The following is a 26,525-nucleotide window of genomic DNA, read 5'->3' on the forward strand; positions in this document are numbered from 1 at the left end:
CATATCAAATCTTGAGTAAACTCCTAATTTTCAACTTTATAATTGTCATTAACACAGTCTATTCCCAAAATTTAAAAAATAACAACAGAAAAGGCAATTAAAATCATATTCCAGCTTCTTTATATATATATATATATATATATATATATATATATATATATATATATATATATATATATATATATTACAATAATCTATCTTTCAATCGAATGTCATAATTAATTTTATACGTACCAATCAATTATTTTTATTTAAAATTTTCCAATTTTAGTTCATAATATATGCACTTTATTTAAGTCGTTAAAATAAATTTTAAGATTTTATATTCAAATAAAAAGTACTCTGTATATAAAGTAAAATGAAGTTGTCCCTGAAAATATTCGTAATCTCCACACTCAATTTTTTTCTGTTAAAATGCAGACGAACTACTGGTGTTAAAGTTTCTGTTAACTTAATTACAAATTTTACCTTCAACTTGTACTTTTTGATAATTTTCTTTTACATGAAAATTTATCATTCATTATATTTTCGTTGAACCTCAGTTTTAAATGGGGCAAATTTGAACCGTATCAAATAAACACATTTATAAAAATATACATTATTTTAAAGCCTTCATGTGATTAGGAACTAGATACATAACATAGCCTTTGTAAACAATACGTGAAAATAACATTTTTTTTTCTAAATTATTTACAATTTTAGTATCACTCTAAACTAATTAAAAACATCTTATTATTGATTTCAGCATTTCAACTTAAAATATTAAAATAAAAATCCTATTATAAAAACTTTAAATAATTTCTACTTTTTATTTGGTTCAATTTAGTCTGTTAATTTTTAAAATAACTCAATTAAATCATTTTTTGGTTAAAATTTATACAAATCAACTCCACCTAAAAAAATAAAATTAATTTCAATAATTAGACCTTTTAAGCAAAATGATTTGATATAAAAATTCTACCAAGAACCCAACACAAATTTAACAAAAATAACCTAATTGAGTCATTTTTAAAACTATAAAATTATATTAAATCAATTAAAAATTGAAGATATAATTAATTTTTTTATAAGAATTAGAAGAAAAAAAAAGAATTTTAACCAAATATTTATATAAAAAATCCGTTTCATCTTCTAGAGTCAAAATTGAATGACGTTTAAAACTAACGGAAAATCATGATGAGAATCGAAACAATTGTTTTTTCAATAAAAAAACTCAAATGTAGTAGATATTCATCTCTTGTTTATTTTAAAATAAGATGATGAAGTACAATCTAAACATCTTTTAAAAGGACAAAACATAATTTCATCTGTGCATATCACCGAAATTTATAACTACTTGACCCACTCTAATAGTTTTCTCTATTGGTTCTTTACTATAAATATAAATTACGAACTTTAAACCAATCAGGAGACAGAAAATAATAATAATAATAATAATAATAATAGAGCAGAACTAATCGCAGAAACAACGAAGGCTTCTGCAGCATATCCCCATAAAAATATATCTTAAGAAAATCTAAGCAGTCATCAATAAAGCTCCTAACAAGAGCCTGATCAAATGGTCATAACTAAACACAATCACCAGGAAAAAGATCATGCCGTCACTTTAACTAAGACAAATAGCGGCTTGTTTCCCAGCCTATCCCGCCCCTGAAACAAGGCAGAAGGAAAATAGTTAATACCAATCAATTTTCTGTCGCAACACCATAGATTTGGTATCCAAAATAGTCAGTGTAATGCACCAGGGAGAATACATATTTCAAATGTCATATAATATATAAGGCGCAACAGCCAGACCAAAAGAATCCGGAAGTTATGGCCTTTCTTTCTAAATAAAAAATAGAAAACACCTATGCAGAACCAGAAGCTATAGATTAACCATCATGCACCATAATCAGAAGACAGGAATTAAAGTGCTGACATAACTTCAATGACCCTCCTCCAGCAAGACTAAACATATACAAGTTTTGTGGGCTCTAAGGAACAACCTATTGACAGGTTGGAGAAGTTCTTACAATCCTAGAAAAGCTTCTATATGTAACAAGTTGGACGCAGCTAACATGTATGCCCCAACCTGAAGTGTGTTGGGTAGTCTCCTTAATTACAGTCACTCCTAACCCGCCCCAGCGGTGACTTCTTTGGAGGTTGCTTAAAATTGCAATCTCAAGAGTTGGTTTAGTCTCACATTTACTAGTAATATTGTCAAGTTAAAATATGTAAGTGCAAGACAGCCCTCGCTTTAAAAGACAATTGTATAGTTGAGTTAGACTTAAACTCAAATATTAAGACAGTATCAGATACTATACTATACCCAATGTTGGGTCACCTGTATTTACCATGTTGTAGGTTGGAAGTCCTAGGCATAAAGGATTGTGTTAGAAAGTCATTTTGCAGTCACCACTAGAAGCCCAAGTTGCGGTCTCTTTGGGGTCGCCTTGCAATCTTAAGAGTATTGACCATCATCAGATTCTATTTTTCTTATTAGCTTTCCTAATTATTGCTAATGAGACAAATGATTTGATCCAAGTTTCTAGGATCAGTTAGGATTAAGAATTTTCTTTGTTCATGCCTCATTTGTATAAATACCTATATTTTTAAAACCCAGTAATTGAATTAGTAAAGGCACCAGTTCAAGGCTCAATGGTTCACCATGGTCGAACTAGTATTAATAAATCATTATAATAATTAAATAATATAAAATAAAATATTAAAAAAATGTAATATCATAATTCTATAATGTCAAAAACTAAAATACAACATGAATTTATAATTTAATTGCATTTAAATACGTATAAAAAATAAAATAAATCATGTTATCACACTTAAATTAAAATTTCAATAACATTTATCAATACTTATACAATAAGTTTATATGTAAAATAAAAAAAATGACTAATATTTTAGATTTATTTATTTTCTTAAAAAAAAACAACATGATCACATTGGACCTAGTAAATCCAATTAGTTTGACAGGTCCTATTACCTAGTACTTAAATCTGAAAATGTCAAATCAAGTCATTCTCCATTGGGTCAGTGCACAAATTACTTTGCACTCGGTGCCTACACAATGATTTTTTAGATTAATGGCTCTCAACACAATTTTCAATGATACAATTCAACTTTCTGCTAATGTCGCTTGAGATCTTAAAATTCAAACTGTAACTTAGCAAGATGATAGCCATCAAGATTTCAGTGTTTGTTTATTTAATTGATTTTTAAAGTTGACATGTCCAATATATTTAAAAAATAAATCAAGCCAACAATTAGACAAGGAGAAGATAAATATATGTTAGGGTTGTACCTTCAGCTCTGGTAATTCAATCAGACAAGCACACTCCACAACATCAACCCCAACACGTTCTGCAATAAAGGGAGTAACAAACAAAACAACTAAGAATGTATTGAAATGCTTATGTTAAGTATTAAACACTACAAATTAAACACTATAAAATACAATTCCAAGTTAAACAGTCATTTCACTTGGAAAAACCATTTTAGTTGTAGATTAAGAGGGTGCTATTAGGTTCATTACCCAGAACAAGCTTTTGTCTTGTCATCAAAATTACATAATACATGCATTACTTCTCTGAATGTATAAATAAACAGAAAGAAGAAAACAATGAATGCTGAAACACCAACAGTATGATCTCTTCTGTGGTTCAATGGACCGAAGTCCACGTTTGGTAATTGGCACAATTCTAAATACCTTTTTATTTCACAAAAAAAAAAAAAAAAAGTTCTTTCTAACAGCAAATCATATGAACCAGACAAGAGTAACTAGCTCAGGACGCAGGAATCACTCGTGGATAGCTTTAGGAAGGCAAAAATCTAACTTCTACTGAAAATGGGTTTGCCTTGGTTAGCCCAAAAAGCAATAATATTGACAAGTTTACCTAGTAGCTTGATTGCAGCATCTAACGTTCCCCCGGTGGCAATAAGATCATCTATGACTAAGGCCCGTTCTCCAGGTAGTACAGCCCCTACATGCATCTCAATTTTGTCTTTTCCATACTCCAATGAATACTCTTCTGATATAACCTCCCCTGTAAGTATAACAAAAACATGACCATTCAACAACTAAAAATAAGCACAATGAAGGAGTTCAAGAGTTAGAATTGAGGACCATACACAACACAGAGATTCAAAGGCCTCAAACCACAATTATCTGTTAAGTAGGGATTTCTGAAAAGATTATATGCAATTATTAGAAAAGGTACAAAAATATGCCTGGCAATTTATTGGGTTTCCTCATGGGGACAAATTTTGCCCCAATAGCTAATGCAATGGGTGGACCAAATATAAAACCTCTTGCTTCAACACCTGCATTGTGACATAAATACAGCTATCAGAAAAAATTAGTCACTAATTTGAGCAGAAGTAAGAGAAAATCCACAATCAAGATATGTAGCAACACAGATGCTAATTAGTATCTGAGTTTGCGTCCACTATCTTCTGAAGTTGGAATAAAACAAAAATCTCAATTTGGCAATTTGTATGGAACTCAATGAATTAATGAAAGTTAGCCGTTCAAGAGATCATTCAGCAAGTATTATCAACAAAGTATTTGAAACACATCAAAACAAATATAAAATTTTGACTTGTACCAACAGGCAAGGAGCAATGCTGCCACCCATCACAAATTGCAGACTAGGATTGAAAAAAGATAAATTCTTGCAACATCAAATGGCTGAAGAACACAACAGCAAACTCTAATTTACCTAGTACAAAACTCGCGGATTAGGATTATCTCAGGTTAATAAAGAATATGACAACGTCATGTTAAGAGAAAGAAAGGTGTAGACCCAGAACGGGCCACACATGTGGGACACAAGGCCTTATATCTCCTTAGCCTCAATTGGGAGTCACTGTTCCAGTACACGCACAAAAAGAATGTTCGACGTTGCTTAGAAATGAAGCAAGTGACAATTTATGAACATCTTTGTTGTTTAACGAACTAAATATCTTTTAGAGACAAAATTGTGAAGCTCACACGAACGTCAAAGTGAACAACACCAATAATGCATGAATACCTATAACGATTTGTACCCTCAAAATGTAAGTGGGCTTGAGGCAAATAGAAAGACTTTACACAGGGTCCATTATGTAACATGACAGATCACGTTCTTTACTAACATGTAAGGATTTAAACCACCATCACACCCTCCCTCTACCCAAATTCGCAATAAATAAGTTGGCTGCAAGAGCGAAAAGGACACTGCGAATGAAAGATCACGGGTTGATACATATAATAAAGTGGTTTTCACATAACTCTCCGAGTGACAAAATCTAAGTCTCCCCTGGCCCCGGGTCGAGGAATTGCGACAAAATTAGAAGCAGAAGCAGAAACAGAAACAAAAGGGGGTAAAGAAAAAGATTTGAAACCAAGAAAAGACGAAATCAGGAGTGACGAGTACCTGCGACAACATTGATATTTTGATCTCTGTACCTCTCAACAAAAAGATCGATGGTGTCTTTGAAAGCCTTGGGATCAAGAAGCAGCGTTGTTATGTCCTGAAACAAAATTCCTGAGACAGACAACAAATGCAGGGTAAAAGAAATTATTAAACGAAGGGAAAGAAAAGAGATGGTTATGTGAGAAGGGAAGAAGAGAGAGGAAACCTGGCTTGGGAAAGTCAGGGATGACTCGGATTGCAGAGGAGATTCTCTCCAAGCGCGGGTCTTGTTCATCTTTAGCGTTTTTCAGAGCCATTCTGGTCACTCGTCTAGCTGCCCAACCAAACAAAGACAAAGGAATGTTTTATTGTGTGTTGGGAGAAAGACAAAAACAGTTACAATTGGAGAGAGAGAAGGTAATTGATTGAAAGTTACGTACGTGGAGGAGTGGAACGGCGGAGGACGGTGGCCGGAGAGTTGGAAGAGGGGAGTGAGAGAGGGAATCTGGGAGAAGGGAAAGAGGGGAGAGCAGCAGTGACGGCTGACCCAAACGACCACGAAATGGAGCAACACACAACCCGCATTCTCTTCTTGTTTCCTCAGTTGTCACTTTTCCATTTCCACAAAATTAAAAAAAACCACAAAAAATAATTAAAATAAAAACATATATTTCTTGCAAGTGCCCAGATTTCGCATTCCACTCTACACTCACACCTCTTAAATTCTGCTTTATTGGAACGCGGGTCAATTGGCTAATAATAACCCCCAAAATAAATAATATTAATGATAAAGAAATAAAAATGGTCGGTGAAAGGGCATTTTGGTCCAACCAAAGTCTACCAATAGTGAGCCTCCTATTTACTTTTGGTGCTTCATGCCTTTATCAATTCCTTTGCCCTTCTTTCTCCCAATTTGCCAGTTGATGCGGTAGGTGAGGTGAGGTTCCATTCAATCTGAATAAATATTTTTTAAATTTTAAATTTTTAAACATTTAAATCTTACAAAAAATATATGTACACACACTCTATTGTCACTTTATTCATGAAGTCAATTTCTGAAATATTTACATTAAATAAATTTAGGCTGAACTATCAACATGTTTTATCTTTTTAGAATAATTTCATTGAATTTCTTTGGTGAACTGCTTTATTAAAGTGTCAATCCACTCTTGTAGACGGTGAATTAAGATTTTCAACCTCATAACTAAAATAAAGGTTTAGTTGGATTTGTTGAACAATGATATTTTGATAACTTTCTCTTATAATTTTAGATTATAATTTTAGGTTATATTTTTTAAGTGATTCTCTATCTTTTCATTTTACTATTCTCAATCTTTCAAAACCAATTAAAAGATGTTACATCATATTTTAAGAGAAAATAATTAAAATTTAATAATAAAAAAATATTTTTCTTTTTTGATTACAGGTTTGACTTTGTTAAAATTTGTGGTAAGTCGACCAATTGGATTACAAAAATAAATAAATAAAAACATACAGATAAAAAAATCATAACATTAATTATAATTAACAATTCTGGTTAAATAAACCCAAATATAAAGATAACTTATTCTAAATTATATTTTGATGACAAAGTTTAAACATTAGTATATGTAGATGAAGATGAAGATAAAGAGAGAAACTAAAAAGACAAAAGGTTAGTCTATGTAAACCTGAAGGAAGAGAAATTTGATGTTTGTACCAACACACTCAAAGATATAACTTAGAATATTAGAGCAGACATGATTGTTAAGTTGTGATAATATTAAATCCATATAGCTATAACGCACATGCACATGAGAATATCCTCCGGAGGCAACTCATGGAGAGTTTTAAAAAATGTTAGATTCTTAAACTTGTTTATCTAACTAACAACAGTAAACATATATCTTGATTTGCTATAATTGATAATAATAAAATATTAGAAAAATATGCATTGGAGAGTGAAAGAATTCACTTAATAGCACACACACAATTTAGAAAAACCTTAGGAAAACTCGTATTTATAGGGATTGATATATTATAGATACTGTATAACTTTCCCAATAACATAAAAATAGAAAATAATGGTTAAAAAAATAATACTCTTTTCTTTTATAGGTGGTAAAATGGATTAGTTGTAAAAATTGAGTTAATTCGAGAGTGAAAATTGTAAAAGTAAATAAAATTTGAATATTTTATTATTTAAATTAAAAAATTGTATAAATAGTTTGGTTTTTTATATATCTAAATATATCTCAGAGATCATAAATGGAGATTAAAACACCTCTATGTGATCATAAGTTGTTTTTCAGAAAGTTTTTCTCTGTCATTTTATTTGTTTGAGTTGATTTTGTAGGAAGGGATGCATGGCTAAGATTAAGATTTTGCTTTTTGAAGTTTTTGGAAGCAAAGATGAATCTTTAATAATTTATGAGTATATTAAAATTGTTGTTCAGAATATCTTATGTATGTGTAGATGAGAATAATAGAATTAATAGTTCAAGCTTGATTTTTTTTTTTCATTTAATTTCAAACAATATATTTAAACTTGAAATTGTGTAGGAAAATTACTGGCAAGAGCAGTGTAATGATATTTTCATAATAAGAGTTTAAGAATGTCCACATTAATTTTTTTAATTATTTTTTTGCTCTTTTTTTTACTATGTTGGATTAACATTTAAAATTTTAATTATGCATAATTAATATTAACCATTATAATTGATGAAAATATAAAAAACCTTAGTACGAAAAAGCGTTTTGTAATTAACATGTATTAAATAAAACTTATAACATTATACTATTTTTAATGTATCATATTTTAAAGTTTCACGTGATTGTAATTTTAAGTGTTTCTTTGATCTTATATTATTAATAATTATATTAATATAATTATTTATTTTATCATTTCATATTATATTATCTTCTGTATTTTAATTTATTTACTCATTTTCCCCGTCAAACTAATTATATTAAAATGTGTGATTGTTGGGGAAATTCCAACCATAAATCGGTTATGGGTAATTTAATAATGATAAATATGACAACCGTAATACCATTATAAATTAAAACAAAAACAAAAAACAATTAAAATTTTGTAGTATACCACTTTAAAAAATTGAAAACAAAAAATCTTCCGACCATTTAACGTGAACTTTCTTATAATAAATACGAGTAATAAAAGTTGTATCATCAGAATTATTTTATTACAATACACTCTCTGAAAGTACTGAAGAAAAAAAACAAGAAAGTGAATAGTACCAACAAATTATTAATTACTCAAATGTTCAATGTTTTCTTTTTTATGCATGAACATGAATTGTTTTTGAGTGGATCAATTTTGTTTGTCCTTGAGCATGGGTAGGGCAAATCTAGAAACCGTGGGAAAATAGTTTGACAAGTGCACGTGTGAATTTGGATGTTTCGCGTAGCTTTTTTCTAACTTCTCATTCCAAGTTTCTAGATTCTCAGTATTTTCTAAACAATGGACTTCAAAAGCAGTAGTTGTTGTTTCTTGTGTTACCACTATTCCACTAACCCCCACGAACTTCAAAACTAACAAAATCCAACTTCTTCTACTTCTTTGCTTCTATTTGATAATTAATTATATAATTACGTTGTTTTAGGAATATGTAAAAACTATAGTATAACTAAATTATAAATTGTCTTATAAAAGTATACAAGTTTTTTAAATAAAAAAAATCATTATTTTAATATAAAAATATAGACTAATTTTATAAACATATTATTATATTTATGTGATTTGAATACACATAATTATAAATAAACAATGAATACAATTATTACTTATATTTTAAAATTACTGTAATTTTATATTTAGATAATAATATTTTAACTTTTTTTATCAGATATCTTCAATTGTTTATTTTACTATTTTTGTAGTGATGTAGTGTAATAATTGAAAAATGACATGGTAGTGAATTAAAAATGAGTTAAAAAAATGGATTAAAATGTTATTGTTGTTTTATATTTTTGTCTTGTGATAAATACTTTCTAATATTGAAAGTCCAACTTTCATGGATGTTAACATGGATTTCCTAGTGTAAGTATTATATATCATCTCTTAGCATGTGAATATTTGTATGATTACTCTTTACTAGAACATTTGGAAATATATATATATATATATATATATATATATATATATATATATATATATATGAACAATTTTCTACAATTAAGTCATTTATTTTTTTATAAAAATATTTAATTTTCTATTTTAAAACTAATTTGAATTATCTGCAATTTATTTATTCAAGTTTTAATACGAGTGACATTTTTAAATAAAACAAGAGAGATAATGTAAATTTATTCACAGAGGTGAGAGTTATTTATTGAAAACACAAAAAAGGTGAATGTTTATTTAAAACATTGGAGTTGTGAGTGTTATTTTATTAAACCATGCAACACAATGTTTATGAGATATCTTTTTTACTCTAATCTTATTTCTCAAAAACTCCTAAATCCTTTCATCAATAGAAAAACACGATCACTTTTGACAACTATAATCATAATAAAACATTAAAATATTTAAGTTAGAATATTATTCCTACACAAACGATATAATTTTAGCCCGCCATAATTATATTGTAAGTTTTTGTTGGTATAAAAAAGAATCTTGATTGAAAGTAAATTTATTGTACGGAAGAAAATCTCATTAACATGTCTAAAAAAAATTAGGATCTATGTTCTTGATTCAACTTCAGGCATCATGTGTTACATTAAAATAAAAATCAAAGAAAATAAACAAGAAAACATCATGTGTTACATTTAACTCCACGTGAATATCTACTTTTTGAGAAAATAATGAACTAATAAGCTATATCAAACACTGTTTTGTAACATTACTCCGATGATGGTTGTTTTTCTTTTTCTTCAGGAAAAACCATTTTGTAAAACCGGTTTTGTAGTTTAAAGTTAGGAATTGTTAGGTGTTTTTCCAAAGCTTGACTTTGCAAAATTAATTTTTGTTGATACTAAAAGTTGTTGTTCCGCGAGTTTTAAAAACATATAAATTTTAAAGAAATTACAAAGTATGGGTAAAGCAGAAATTATCACTATTTTGTAATTTATTTAACATTTTTTCGGTAATTTTTTTTGAAAAACTCATGGGATGTGAAAAACCTTTAAAGTTACGAGTGAATGAAGCATTGAGTGAAGTTAGCTGAACTACGTTTGAATTGTGTAGATGGAAACGGAGGAATCAGGATTCCGTTTGGACAGAACGATAGCCACAAATCTTATACTTCATTGTTGTTGAAAAAGGGAAATAGCATTTGCCAAACAATTCTGCATATATTCTTGAACCTTCTTCGACACCATAACCTACTCCACTTGTCCTAATTCTACATAAATTCCAGAACAGAAAATAGTGGTGAAATCTCTCTCACACAGACACACACTGAACTCTTCCTCACACATGTTTTCCCAATCACAACATGTGATGTAGCAAGAAAAATTGCAATGGAATCTGCATTACACAGATACATGCACATACACAATTAAATCTGAATGATGCATCAATCACTCACTTTCTATCTACTCGATTATTCAATCTGAGGTCGCACCCATGATATTGACTCGGAAAAGTCGTTGGTGGCTAGGTAGCTACTGACACTTGCCTACCGGCTGCTGTGTGGACGAAACCTTAATTTAAGCCACATTCCCTTAACTTAACAAATTTGACATCTTTCTTTACTCTTTCTGGATTTTGACTTTTGAAACTTGAACTGGTCTTCTAATTAGTTCACTTGCATTTTTCTTTTTCCTTTTTTTTAAGTTAGAACTAACAATTTATTTGACCGACTTAAAGGTCCACTAGCCACCAAGAAAACTATTTGCTTAAACACGTGCTATTCTCTTTTTTTACACCTGTATTGTATAATATAGTACTAACTCTTTGAGATGGCCACTTCCTTTCTTTCCTTGCGCCTACTTTTCCCAGCACTCCTCACGCAACTTCCCTCAAATCCTCACCTCCTTATAAATCCCCCACACCCCATTCTCCACTCTCACACTTCATCTCCAAACTCAAAACTCAAAACACTCTCTCTTCTTCAAATGGCTCTCCAAGCTCTTCAATCACCCACCACCGCTAACCCATCGTTTAGTCCCTTCGAAGAACCCAATCACACGCCTTGGGCAAAGGGAAAGCGTTCTAAGCGTCCCCGGATGGACCAACAACATCCTTCCTGCACGGAAGAGGAGTATCTAGCTCTCTGTCTCATCATGCTCGCTCGCGGCGGTTCTCCTGCTGCCGCCGCTGCCATCCCCACCGCCTCCAAGCCTGCTCTCTCGGACAACAACCCCGCCAAACTCACCTACAAATGCTCCGTCTGCAACAAGGCCTTCTCCTCTTACCAAGCCCTCGGCGGGCACAAGGCCAGCCACCGCAAATTAGCTGGCGCCGCCGAAGACCAGCCCACCTCCTCCAGCGTCACCACCACTTCTGCCTCCAACGGCGGAGGTAGGACCCACGAGTGCTCCATATGCCACAAAACTTTCCCGACAGGACAGGCCTTGGGAGGACACAAACGATGTCACTACGAAGGCAGCGGCGGTGGTAACGGTGGTAACAGCGCCGTAACCGCCTCCGAAGGTGTGGGGTCCACTCACACAGGAAGCCACCGCGACTTCGATCTGAACCTGCCGGCTTTTCCGGACTTTCCAACGAGGTTCTTGGCTGAAGAAGAGGTTTCCAGCCCCCACCCATCGAAGAAGCCCCGTCTGAATTTGACCATCCCGAAGATTGAAATCCCTCGGTGTTAATCCATTGATCCAAAAATATTGAGTGTTTTCTAAGTTATTTGGATTCATTTGTTCTTGTACATATACACAGTACTTGGACCTTGTTTTCTGGCTTTAGAATTTAGATTGTACTTCTAAAGTGGTGATTCAATTAAATTCAATTCATTATTTTTTACCAATTCCTCTGTAATAGTAACAGTAATAGATGCGGAACCGCGTGAACGGTGGGGCAGATGTGTTGAGCTCACCTGCGCGTGTTTCTTTCGGTTCCTGGGTATGTAACGGTTTTTCACTGTTGATGTAGTCCAGGAATATTATAAATATAAATTCCTTTTTATTTTGTTTTAAGAAATTAAACTTGATTTAATTTTTAATGTTGTAGATGATTAAGAATGGGAGTTAAGAGTGATGTAAGGATGAACAGAGGGGATGTTTGGTGTGCAGATAAGAACAAGGGTTTGGTTTTGCCTTTTAAACGGTGTGATGAGGACGACACATGGGTTACTTATCCATACATTGTAATAATCGGTTTAGAGAGGATTGAAGGAAGAAAATAACGTAGCGGTTTGAATTAGAAGCATTGTAGCATTGTGTGGTCTTGCGACACGTTACGATGGGTTTGAGAAATTTTAGAATTAGTAAAAGAAAAGGTGGTTTAGTTGGGCAAGGAGGTGCCCAATTTGATGCCAAACTCTGGTGGTGTGGAATATTCGCGTATTGATTCTTGGTTTGCAAGTTTCAACTCTGTGTATGTTTGCGCGTTCAACTTAATGAGTGGGAAAAAGTCTACCCAGAGAACCATTAAAAGTGTTCACACCGCCAACGTGTAAATGCCCTTCTTTTTTTTCTTTTTCCAATCATCTGCACATAACGCATAATTGACAGCTTTTCCAGTCATGCCTCCTTCACACATTACCCACCTTTCACTCCTCATTCTATTATTTTTTTCTTTTTTAAATATACTTTTCTCCGAACAAAATTTTGATATAATTTAATCTCATAACTTTTAATTTTTAAAATATTTGAATTTAATTGTTAAATTTATTTGATATATATTTTATGATAATATTTTAATTATTTATATTATTTCACATATTTTTATTTAATATTAATTAATAAATACGTTTTAAGAAAAATAATTCTAATTTTTATTAAAAGTTAAATAACCAAAAATATAATCTTCTTTTTTTCAAGAGATTGTTGTGTTATTACAAATTCTTTTCTTTAATAAAATTTATATTATTGTTATGTAAATATTTATATCTTTCTTCCGAACAAAGTGGGAATATAGAGATACAAATTGTTGACAAGCGAGTGAAATTAGATGAAAATATACTTACAAAAATTATCTAACACTCAGGTTATTAAAAAATAAAATAATATATGAGAGATTAAGTAAATATTATATGTGATAATGCCTTACATTTAGTAACATAAGTAAAAAAAAATGTAAAATGGTAATTGATCGACTAATAAAGTTAATTGAAATAATATATATCATTTAATTTATTACTTTATACATGTGCATTGTAGCATACTCATAGTTGTATTTATTGTGATATAATACTTTGTGTTATAATATAATTGTATTTATTACAAAAATAATAAATATATTTTGTAAAATATTATAAAAATATTTATTATAATTGTATTGATTTAACATTATTTTTCAGGATGTAGGAGAAGTAGATTATTAATTGATAATCCAAGACTAATTTTTATAACCCATATAAATCATCAAAATATCTATCATAATATTAAAATTAAACTTAAACGATCACTGTTAATTTTTATTTTGAGAATAAGTTTATATAGAGCAAATTAGGTATTCATTCAAGACTACCATTCAAAATGTGTACATATTTATATATATATATATACGATTTTGTTAATGAATGATTGTTGACAAGTATCAAATCTAAAAGTGTGGTCTATGATGTTGGGTGTTATACATGACTAATTAAAATTGACAACTCATTTGAAAATATCCGATAATGTTATATAGTATTACGTGTGGCGTTTATTTTTAATTTTCATTCTTAAACATGGATTTTAATTTAAAGAACTGAAATAATATTTTTAAAATTTAATTCGTCTGAAATTTCAAACATTATATATAACAAATAACTGGATGATGGTGAAATTGTTTTTTATCACAATGATTGTAATTAAGTTTTGCTTGAAACAGAGTTAGATGGATTGCAAATTATCGAAAATGTGTATAGATATTTATGTGTGGCTCTGACTTGTTGATGAAAGATCATTGAAGGATACCAAATTCAAAATCTTGATCTATATTGTTCGATGTTATAGTTAACTAATTATGATGGACAACTCAGTTGAAGATATTCGACATGTGCGTTAACGTATTTTAGAAAAATACATTACTCTAATTGACCACTTCGTATTTATAAATCAGAATCTTTTTTTTCTTTTCTTTTTTTATTGACAGGATACGAAATCAACCAACCTGTTGGATTGCTTTTAAAAAAAAAAAAAGTTAGATAAAATTTGTTGTATCATTTTAAGTAGCGCCATGAACTTTGGAGAATCCTTGTTGCCATGTCCAGCTTCTCTGAATCTTCTTCTTCCCACGACACCAATTTTCCACTTCCCAAATGCGGCGCCCCTCAAGTAAAGTAACAATTACTATATTCTTTTTAAAATTCAAGTGCTAGATTAAATCAACTTCTTTACACCCACCAATTTTTGTGTTATAAATTGTGAACTTCATATATATTGTCACACACACAGATAAAAATACTTAAATTTGAGGGCAGTATAATGATGAACTTAAATGATGGACTAGATAAAGTTTTAAATGCTATGATTTTATTTTATTTTTAAATAATGCGTTATTTTTAACATAGTACTTTCTTATACCAAGAATATATTATATTAACATCGTAAGTTAAATTTAAACCTAGTTTAACAATGTAAAAATATAAACTTTGTTTATGTATGTTTAAATCGGTCAAAATTCCAAAGTTATATACTGTAAAAGAGACTCAAATACAAAGTTCTAATTATGACAGTTTATTATAAGATTTTTAATTATCAGTTGTCATTATTGACATCTTTCAATTATGATTTTTATGTTGTTATCATTAACTTATATTAATTATCAATAAAACTCATGGTACTATCAAATTATATATACACTATATGACAGTATATACATTATTGAATATTAAACACTTCTATATTCATTAGATCCTCTCGTGAAAACACATCATTAATGAAAAATATTATCATCTTTACTTTTGAGAATCGTTATATTAACTAGGAAATAAGATTAACACAAAGATACACAAAGATATAATGTGAAAACTTCAAATTTAGAGAAAAATCACGGTAATTGTCTAAAAACAACCAGAGAATAATACTACATGAAAATTTGTACAACATGTATACCACTTTTAAACACATAGACCACAAATATAATGACACTCTCCAAAACAATAATTTAATCTAAATTAAACATCACAATACTCTACTACAAAAATATTAAAAGAATCAAATACAAATTTAAATCGTTTTTAACTTGAAATAAAAAACACAGACTTAAAATTCATTACCGATCATTCACTTATTTATTATAAGTTATACCACCCACTTACTTATCATAGATTATATGAAACTTTTCGAGATTTATTATTTTTGAGTCCGATAAATCCATATCACTCTTGAAATGATTTAACCATTAGAAAGTTTTATGCAAATCTCCCCTTTAATATCTTTTAGAACTTAATCCAAAATACCGATTAATAGCAATCCAAGTTTTAAAAAGTATTAACTCTACAACAAAACTTCACGAGGGTGGTCCCATTTATATACTATAACTTTTTCTTGTATATTCATTTAACTCCAACAATAAATTTACAATCTTGAGATTTGACACACCATTATGGAAATCCACAAACCTATATGTCGACGTGTAGCGTAACTGCACCATATCATGGAACCAGCAACTTCAAAATCGATTCAATGAAATAGTCAATTTCTTAATGTGTAATTCCTCCCCAAACCCCGCTGTTTAGCATGGTTTAATTTGTTAGAATCAGAGGAAATGGATACAATATGAGATCAAGGTTAGAATAATTAAGGATAATCGATACAAAATCATGCATTCTTTAAAAGTTTTGTCAAAGATGAAAATATCTAATCTGTATGTATTATCAGTTTAAAAAATTTACATTAATAAAAAATTCATATAATTAGAAAGTATAGTATGTCTAATTTTTAAAATAAATCTCATGAAATCTGACAATTTAAATCCTCAATCCTAAATTTTAAATCCTAAAATTTAAATCAAACTTGTTATTTGAATGAACATGTGCGTAACAATTTATTAGACAAGTAAAAAACTAGAGACGAGATTGTGGCCATCAATAAAAGAAAAAAAAATGAATGTTCATACTTTTAGTGGCATCATGATACAAACGGATCTTAGTGACTAGACCAATATGAGCTAATTTATATAGGGATTATTTTTTGTATTTGTTTTTTCTTGTTATAGGCACACGTCCCTTGGTTACACACCAGCATTCTAGTTTTTGCAACACAAAATAATTGTTATTTAGAAACGTGGAATACAAACCCAACAGAAAGATGTGTTTTTTATGAAAGGGGCCAATGGCCCAAAACAAACAGAAAACTATGTTTTTTTTTTTATCAGTAAAAGAAAAAAAAAGGAAAACTATGTAGTTCCATTTAATTATATTTCAACCATCCTTCCCCCAAATCACCTTTAATTAAAATAGATATACAAATAAAAGAATCTCTGTAAATAAAATGTCAATTGAATGAATAGTATTCTAGAAAGGAAATCATAAAATAAGATGAAATTAGTTGATTTTCAAAACAGGATGTATATACACATTATTTTCAAAATATCAACTAACAAAAATAACCTAATTTATATATTTAATATTTAAAAAGCAAAAAATAATAAACATATAAAATTTGTTCCTTATTTTTATAATCATAATAAAAAATTAAGTAATAAATTTACAAGTTAAAGGCTTTTTTAGAAATGATTGGATTTGTAGTTATTAATATTTATTTTGAACATATGTCAAAATTATGTCAAAAAAAATATTATCTTTTAAATTAAACACTTTATAGATACGTATGTTATATAAATGTGGTATGCGTGTCGAATATGGTATATGTCTTTTATGAGGTGTCTTTGAGCTTCATAGATAAAAAATTAACTTTTCTGGTAAAAGTTAATGAAACAAATGATATATTATATTATATTTATGAAAAAAAGGTTGTTTCAATAAGTTTGACTATCATTTGAGAACTTTTGTAAAAGTAAAATGGTCTTAATAAAAATTAATTTTTGTATTTAAAGAAAAAAGCGAATAACAACGAAAAATAATATCAAACAATAATAAAATTAGTGTTAAAATACCACTGTCCTATATATATTAATATATTAATATATTATAAATGAACTCTTTCAAATGTTCATCGACGGGAGGAAAAAAGAAAATTATAGTCAAAACAGAATGGAATACACATGCCAAACCACCCCCCCTAATACAGGGGAAAATAACCGGATTCCTTACTAACCGCATCATAATTATACCATTTAGGAGCTAATTACACGACAGATAAAAAAGATTCAACTAAAATATAACATCCTACACGGTTTATGTACATACTTTGACCTTTTTTAAAATAACAATAGGAAAAAGAAAAAAAAAACCTGCATCTTAAAGCATGAACTTTCAATCCTGACAATTTGGTTTGCATATGCATTGACGCGAGGCGAAGATAAGCACACCAATTGGTAGCACGCAGAATCATAACTTACAATACGTTAGCAATGAATGTGAGTTTGGTCATACATACAGTCATGTGTTTGTTACTTTCAGTGTTGAGCTTCAGGTAAGCACTTCAGTTGTGAAATATGCGTTCTAAGGCTACACTCTCTAACCTGCACGCGTAAATATTTTGTCAATAAGCTTGCAGCCATCCATTTGAGTTTAATGAAAATCAGCAAAATACTTTTCTTCACTACTTCTTTTTCATTACCTGAATGGTTGTTACCATTGATAAAAGGTGTCTGCACTCATCAAGCAAAACATGCTCCTGTGTAATCAAGTTGGCAACTTCGACCACCAACGAATTTACATATCCAACCTATCAATTGTAAACGCTTTTCAGACATTTTAGCACGTCAATGGACCGTACTTAAAGGCATCAGGCATCACAGTTCCTAATAATATCTTTGATGCATTAAGTACTAAAAAATGTAACTCGACTTATGAAACTTGGCCTCGGAGTTAGAAACCAGACTAATCCTAACTATTTTCACGAGTCATAAAAATAAACTCTGTAACTCAGTAGTCACTCATACATGTAGTTAATTTTAAATGATGCAGAACAGAGACCAGGGTTGCACAGTCAAACAAACAAGAATCTGTGGCTGTGTAGAAAGGCGGGGTATGTAAAGTGGACATAAGGTGTAATAAATTCAAGTTAGAGAATGGAGGGAAATAAAGGTGGTGGCATGAAGTCAACAAATAATAATAGAAATGCATAAACAGAAGAACAATCAGAGGAAAACTTGATAGAAGGAAATAAAAGTGGTAACATCGAGTCAACAAATAATAATAAAACTGCATAAACAAAAGAATAATCAGAGCAAAACTTGATGGAAGGAAATAAAGGTTGTAACATCAAGTCAACATATAATAATAAAAATGTGTAAATAAAACAACAAAAAGTGCAAATTTACCAAAGTGATGATTTTTTTTTTTAAATTTATCAAAATGGATAAAGTTTTCATAATTTATCCAGTAAATTACAATAAAAAATAGTATTTTAATATATGATTTTAGTTAATTAAGTTGTGCTTGTAAATATGATTTTAAATTTTTTTAATGAGAATCTATATGGAAGTATTTTTTTAATTAAAGTTGTGTTAGCAAATCGGAATTCAATAAATACAAATAAAAATTGAGATACTAAAAAGGAAAAAAAATATAAACATATATTAAAACATAGTTTTTATTATGAAGTAATTTCAAGTAGGATTAGTTATATCAACACTTGTTAAATTATTTTATTTTAATAAATTATGGAAAAAATACAAATATTTTCAGTCACGACTTATTCATTTATAAATATATAATTATTTTTAAATTTATCCATTTTAATAAATTACAGAAAATAATTGGAGTGCACGGTTTGAATTGACACTCCTCATTTGTCGCAGTTAAGGCTTATGCACTCAACCCATCTTTGTTTATCATACAACAAATGGCATTAGGTAACGATTTTAACTCTTTTCCCAGAAAGTGGTTCACCGCTTGTGATTGCTATCAGAAGCAAGGGAAATTGTCTTTGCAATGCTAGACTTATTATGGCTTATCCTTTTCTTCTGTTCTAAGACCATCCATATCTGAAATCCATATTTTAAGCATCCGACTAATTTAGTGTAAAACTATTACCACCAACAAAGCTTATTCTAACTTTTTTAATGTCACTGCATTTCCAAGGTTGAATTTGAAACCTTTTAGACTTGAGGTGTTTTAAGTAAAACAAGCAGAGATACTTCACTACCATAACATAATAGGAAATTCAGGATCCAGAGACCAGGTGATCCCCAAAAAAAAAAACTAATTTATTAACAAACAGAAAATCAAACAAAAATTATGTTCAGCCAGAAATTCAAATAATAATTGATATCTAAAATCTTTATCTATGGTAAAAAGAATATGCACCTTGGGTAAGAAAAAGCATATGGAGGATCCCATGGCCTTCATTATATCCACAGCTGAACAAACAGCATCCTTCACTTTATGTACATCTACCTGACAGAAGATTTTTATATTATTCCCAAAACATGCTAAGCAGTGATATCAACTGAATCATTATGACACTACCTATCATCAAAGGAAAAGACGAGTGAACGAAAAGCAAAAAGTAAATACCTTGGCCCCATCAACAACAGGGAGGCGGAGAGTGCTAGCCTTTAAGGCTTCAATAGCTCCGGCAAGTGAACTTATGTAAACTTCATCCAAAATAGCCCAATCTTCCAAATAAACCATCTACAGTGAAAGTTTACTTTAGAATTTGGGATACGAAAGTTCATGTGGAAGAGAATAAAATTCAAATCTTATTATCAAGCTAAAATTATACGAACAATTCACAGGGTAACGGTAGATCTTACTTGCTTTTTGAGGATGAAAACCAGCTTCAATTTATGCTTCAGCAATTGTAGCTCTCTCCTTTTGGAACTCACAGATTGTCGTAGTTTAGTGGTAGATGCCCAAGCATCATACAGACAATTCTAATAAAAGAAAAAAAAAATCAGCAGTCAATTTTACATGTACATCCATAACAAATCACAAGCATGATTTTATCACTAACTAAGATTGCTCATGCTAAAAGTTCAAGATGAACTAATGTAACTCTGGTGAGCTTCCACAACGTGTGACCTGGACTAATCATGCATATTCAATGCTACTGTTCTCTAATGTCACCTGTTGTAGAGTCCTGAAAATCAAGAAACTCTAGCTAGCTTCTACAATGCGTGAGCTAAATTGGTTAATTCAATTTAATGAGTATGACCTCCAAATGCCATTCACCGGAATGTTTTAAAGCTCAACATGAATTCAAAAGAACCTGGTCAACTTCTACAATGCGTGACATTACACGACCTGAACTGATCTTGCCTATTTAACGATTGCACTCTAATTGTCACTCTCAGAGAGTCCTAAATCTCAATGTAAAATAAACTTAAGAAACTCCGGTGAACTTCTGCAGAGATTACTCACTCTAATTTATTCCAAGACAAACTCGCTGAGATGGAAAGAAGCTATAATTATATATTCACTTATAGAAATCATATCCAAAATATATAATAATAAATTGCAAGTATAATTCCGTTGAAATAAAACCATACCTCAGCATTGGATTTCTGTGAAGAGAGATCAGAATCTGCCCTGGCGTTGACAAAACGCCACTGCAAGAGGCGGTTATGGAGAAGCCTCAGGGAATGCGCCTCCACAATTCGGTTCTCTCCCACCCTCCCTCTCTTAACATCAACGGCAAAACTCAAAACAGAAGGCTCGTTGGTGAAACCGTTATAGGACGCTCCGTTTCTGAGCCTCAAGGGGCTCACACCTCTGGAAGAAGAAGAAGAAGAAGAAGAGGCTGCCACTGCATTAGAAACCTTGTTCGGTGAAGCAGGACGAATAAAAGAAACCTGCCCCCTGCTATTTATAACTCCTCGCGGAGACGATGTGCCGTCCAACGGCGATTTTCTCGGCGCGACGAGTTTGGGAGAGGAAACGATGTTCGTTGTCGGTTTGGCTTTGTTGACGGTGATCCAGAATGACTCCCCCTGAAACGACACGGATAGGCTTCGTGTTATTGCGGAAGTTGGAAGCATTTTGCCAGACGACGTCGTCGTGCGGGTGGCGCCACTAGTGCCGGTTCGTCTTCGCTCCACCGACTGTGATCGTTTGGGCGTGAATGGCGACGGAGACCGAGGAGAAGACGACGACGACGATGAGGTGTAACGAGGCGCGAGTTTTTTGGGCGTGGAGATTGCAGCTTCTACCATTGTGGTCGTGATAGTGTCATGAAGCGTTGAACGACGAGTTTCTGAATTGGGCCAAGAGAAAAGGAAGAAGTGAATTGAAAATGAAGAAAATGGGAAGGAAGTTTTGACCGTTACGGTGGAATGCGGAAACCAGGGTTTTGGAGTGTAACTGTCGCATTATAAGTAATAAAAATGCGGAACTAAGGTTATGGCTATGATTTTGTTAGCTAAATGCATATTAATCTGCAGAGTATGGTGGGTCCTGAAACACAGTAATTAATTTGGTTAATTGGTACAATGGGACATTGGCTTCTGCATATCTCATTAATCATGTGTCGAGGGTGGACAAGGACAAGATAATATGATTAAAGCCACTTTCACCTCCCAACTGACAAACCCATGCTTTTCTGATTTATCTATTTCATCAAACACTTGTATATATGAATGAGAAGGATTTATGAAGATCTTTTCTTTATATTGAACTTGAAAAACGCAACCAATTAGGAAAATGCAAAAATAGTTTACCCGAAAACAAATCCACTCGGAGAGACGAAGCAACCCTTTGTCCCACACAAGCACTTGCGGAATTGGTGAAGTGACTTAGTGAAAGGATGAGCGCATGAAAAGAAAAGGATGGTAAGATGAGAAGGGAAAGAACGGAAGTGGGATTGTTGGTTAAGATGGAGGACCACTTATGATTAACTTGATGACTCGTTAAAACCAAACATTTGTTACCAAATTACTGCTAAAAGCATCTTCGCTTAAGAATCACTTCAAACAATAATTTGAGTTTCTTAGCAGATAGTGTTTGCGAACACAAGCATGGTGCTTCACATCACATTGTAATGGCCGTCAAGAATGATGACTAGCTAGGTCCCATTGAATTCGATGATTGAGACTGTGCGAGTTGGGAGTTTGGGATTAATGGTGAAGAAAAGAAAAGCAACTCAGAAAGCATACCTATCAAATTCCTCAGATGGAAATGGGTTTGGAAATGAGAACCAATAATTCTACCTTAACCAAGAAGATAATTCATCAACAAGTTTCAACCAGCTTCTCCACAAGTTTTCTTGGAAACAAAAATAAGAAAACAAAAATTAACTTCTTAAGTTAAAATTAATTTCAGTATGAGTTTAAATAAAAATTTATTATACGATCGGCATAAATGACATGGGTGCTTGTATTTTGGTCGGTTCAAAGTTTTTCACGTTTTTCCATAAAAAAATTATTATATTGACAAGTTAGTTTTGACAAAAAGAAAAGAAATATACATGATTTAATATTTTATTTATTTAATTTTTTTAATAATAATGATAAATTTGAGACGTCAAGTTTAAACATAATTTATTTCTAACATAATTTAGAAATATTTGAGATATATTTGAGACGTCAAGTTTCACTTTGATGTCTAACATAATTTATCTGTAAATAATAGCTTAAACAAACGATGAGAATTTTTTAAATTAATTTTAGATTATAAAAATTATTTTCAATTATTTATTTGTTTAGAAGTTAACGATGGAGAAGTTAGTACAACAAAGGGTACTTAGAAAACAAAAATAGGACTAAAAATTAAAATTAGTTTATATATTAACAAATTAAAAGTCTTTTTTAGCTTTCTTATATATTTTTAATTTGTATGTATGTAAATCAATTTTGATTTGTAGAGAAGTTGATTCTTTTATGTAAAAACTTTTTTGAAAAAGTTGATGCAAACCATTTGATTGTGATTCCGTTGATGAGGTTATGATGATTATAAGCTTCAGATACAAGTATTAAAACAATGATTTCGTTATAATGGAATTATTTTGATTTCTTGCCAAGAAGGGAGTTTATATGAGGAAGATATCTCAATCGTTGAAAAGTATCATTGTTAAATTCTTATAGATCAAAAAAATATTAATAGGATTTTTTTTATTTACTTAGTAACTTAATAATATATTCTGGATATGTTACTGCCACTCTCAAGTTAGTTAGTTAACTAATTTATAAGTTAGTTGGATTAATGCAAAAATATTTATTTATATTAAATTATTTATAAAGTTTATAGTTTATAAGTTATGAATTACTTTAGTTTGTTTATAGTTTTGAACTTATTTAATATTTTTTCGTTATTATTCCCTATATTTGATATATTTTGTCATTTTTATTTTTATTTTTTACCTATCTTTTATTATCTTAATTTTATAAATAATATTAATTATTACACTTCTTTTAATATTTGTTAGAAGTTTTAATTTTTATATAATTAAAATTAAAATAAATTAATATTACAAATAAAAGTAACAGTTAGAAAAACGGGTGAGCTTAGCAAAACGGGTGTAACGGTAGAAATCATAACTGGACCTTTATCCAAAAGGTATTGCTATGAGTAGAGCGTTTATTTATCAAAATTTAGGATCTAACAGCGGAAAGATCTGCCTTATCTGTGAATTAAATAAAATTGTTATGAATAATTTTTTATTGTTGATTAGTTCTTTTATATTAATTGTTTTAAATAAACGTTTGAATTGTTTGCAATTTAGTTGCATTTCATTTGTAACCCTGCAGACTTCTCTTTCATAAAAAACATACAAGAAGCACATTTTAATTTCTTCTCTTTAATTTGGATTTTTTATATGTTGTCATCTCATAATGAAATTACAAGAATATTGTGAGTTTTAAAAAAAAATTAATTTTGGACAAATAGTGTCAACTTGGCACGATACCTCAAAATTAGAAAATTGTGTCATGTTGAAGGATGAATTGAAGTCATACAAAATCATCACAATCTTTATAAAAAAGTTGAAGTTGTATTAACATGATACGACTTCATTATATCCAGACCAAAATTATTTCAGCATAACACAAATTACTTGTTGAAAAATTATTTTTTGACAAATTTTTTTAATAAACTTTTTACAAATTTTCTATAAATAGAATTAAATAGATTAATTTTTTATTTTTTAATCAAAATAAAGTAATAATAGTAATACTTTTTTTTTTACTTAAAAAAGGTAATTTGTCAAAGTTTGTCAATTTTTTTTTGTCCCTTTTTATTTGTTTTGAAGTCATGTCAACTTAGTAAACTTATTTAAATTTGATTTTTATTTTAAAGTTACACCATTCCTATAATTTAATAATAAAAATTATACCAAAATTGGTAAGAAAACTCTTTTTATTCTCTCTTATATACCATATATTCTAAGTTTATATTTCCATAATATTTTCTATTGTTTTTTAGGATATTGATTTTTCATAGTTAAATTTCATATTTGAATAGTGATGTTACTTACTAATTCAGGTTCTCTCTCTCTATATATATAGTATAAGTCACATCTATATATCTCTTATAATCCTCTTTAACAAAAATAGAGTTGCATTTTTCGTGAGAATTTAGTTATAGTCATCCTATAAAGGAGAGATTCTTTTAGAAATCCGAAGAAACAAAATTACTATTTTCATAATAAAGTTTTTATTTTTTATTTTTGCTAAAGTAGATTCTGTCATTTTTTTCTTCCTCGCATTTAGAAGGTTTTCTAAGTTACGCTGATTGTGTATTTTTTTTTTCTATACTGTTAATTTTTTACTTCGGAGAATTCCAGAGAGTTTAATCACTGGGAAAAACTTTACTGGAGACAGATAACTAATAAAGTTGTCTAAGTTCAGCAAGCGGAAAAATATATTTTATTGAATTAAAATGAAATGAGTTTGAGTTTAAATATAAAAATAGTTAAATAATAAGAGGTGTTGAAATACAATTCAAATAATTTCAAATTACATCTTAAATCGATTTTTAGTAAAAGAACTGATCACATTTTTAATAAAAGTATAAAGTAAAATATGTCTTTTAAGTGCATAGTTTGTTTTTCTAAAAGATATAAACAATTGGTGACACTCCCTAACAAATTTTAATTATGAAAAATTGGTAGTGTGAAAAAATTGTACACAAACATGTTTCACATCGATTTAGTTGTTTGACTTTCTATTTAATTTATCAGTGAATCGACCAATATGAAATCAAAACTTTGGTAATTATATCCAAAACTTATTATGAAATTAAATTTGTGAGTCAATTTGATTCGTTACAAATTTTTTTTTTAATATTTTTTAAATGTTATTAAATTAAATTTGGTTCATTTAATTCAAAAATTAAATTTAATCCACAAATTAAATGGATTTAAAAAATGTGAGTTGAATTATAATTTACAAACAATAACTTTTTTATTAATTTTTTTTACTATTTTTCATAATATTTTTATTACTTTTAATTTTATATATCGATAATTTGATTCTTTCAAATAATACAATGTTATTTAATAATGTGAGAATAGTTTCGAATGTTTAAATTATTTGTTTGCAAGATTATTTAAGATGGTAATGTAACTAATATTTTTATAATAATATTTAATGAAATAGGTAAATATTTTTTTCTTAATATTATAAAATAATATATTCAGAGTTAATCAATTTTGATTGTATTGCATTATATTTAAGAATTATGATACTTTTGATAATTTTTTTTTGACAAAGTTTATAAAGTTTGATATTTTCAATACGTATCAAACTGTTTTTTTTTATGTCTAAATCATTTCAAACTTTTCTTTATATATTGAGCTGCTACCACGTATACATTGTCAAAAATTTATCAATAAAATCATGTTAAAAAATAATTTTCCTAAATTTAAAAACTAAATAAGAAGAATAAAATATCTGTAAGTAAGTTAACTCATTTAGGAGTCAAGCTGAAATACAAAATTTGTTACTCATCAGTGAAGTTGAACCGACTCAATTGACAACCAAAGTGTGTAAACCAGATAGACCTATTTTGATACCCTTCTTTC

General features: G+C 29.8%; 3 protein-coding genes across 3 annotated transcripts; 1 reads left to right on the top strand and 2 right to left on the bottom strand.

Annotated features, from left to right (window-relative positions):
* Positions 1–1,419: 1,419 nt before the first annotated feature.
* On the bottom strand, positions 1,420–6,111 carry LOC114196098 (adenine phosphoribosyltransferase 1-like). The gene is made up of 7 exons (XM_028086623.2): positions 5,834–6,111; positions 5,620–5,727; positions 5,415–5,525; positions 4,228–4,320; positions 3,894–4,043; positions 3,302–3,360; positions 1,420–1,650 (listed from the first exon to the last, which is right to left on the bottom strand). The coding sequence occupies exons 1-7, from the start codon at positions 5,976–5,978 to the stop codon at positions 1,594–1,596; spliced, it is 723 nt and encodes a 240-aa protein (XP_027942424.1). The 5' UTR covers positions 5,979–6,111; the 3' UTR covers positions 1,420–1,593.
* A 5,239-nt stretch (positions 6,112–11,350) lies between these two features.
* LOC114164737 (zinc finger protein ZAT10-like) lies at positions 11,351–12,316 on the top strand. Its single transcript, XM_028049491.2, has one exon. It carries the CDS (start codon positions 11,451–11,453, stop codon positions 12,156–12,158), a length of 708 nt encoding a protein of 235 aa, XP_027905292.1. The 5' UTR covers positions 11,351–11,450; the 3' UTR covers positions 12,159–12,316.
* Positions 12,317–17,659: 5,343 nt separating this feature from the next.
* Positions 17,660–22,374, bottom strand: LOC114162941 (QWRF motif-containing protein 2). The gene is made up of 7 exons (XM_028046956.2): positions 22,228–22,374; positions 21,061–21,764; positions 20,326–20,445; positions 20,087–20,203; positions 19,877–19,966; positions 18,183–18,290; positions 17,660–18,084 (listed from the first exon to the last, which is right to left on the bottom strand). Exons 2-7 carry the CDS (start codon positions 21,721–21,723, stop codon positions 18,019–18,021), a joined length of 1,164 nt encoding a protein of 387 aa, XP_027902757.1. The 5' UTR covers positions 21,724–21,764; positions 22,228–22,374; the 3' UTR covers positions 17,660–18,018.
* Between the last annotated feature and the right edge of the window lie 4,151 nt (positions 22,375–26,525).

Source organism: Vigna unguiculata, chromosome 9 (assembly GCF_037176805.1).
Source record: "Vigna unguiculata cultivar grain cowpea cultivar isolate G323 ecotype 2 chromosome 9, ASM3717680v1, whole genome shotgun sequence".
Classification (NCBI taxonomy): Eukaryota; Viridiplantae; Streptophyta; class Magnoliopsida; order Fabales; family Fabaceae; genus Vigna; species Vigna unguiculata.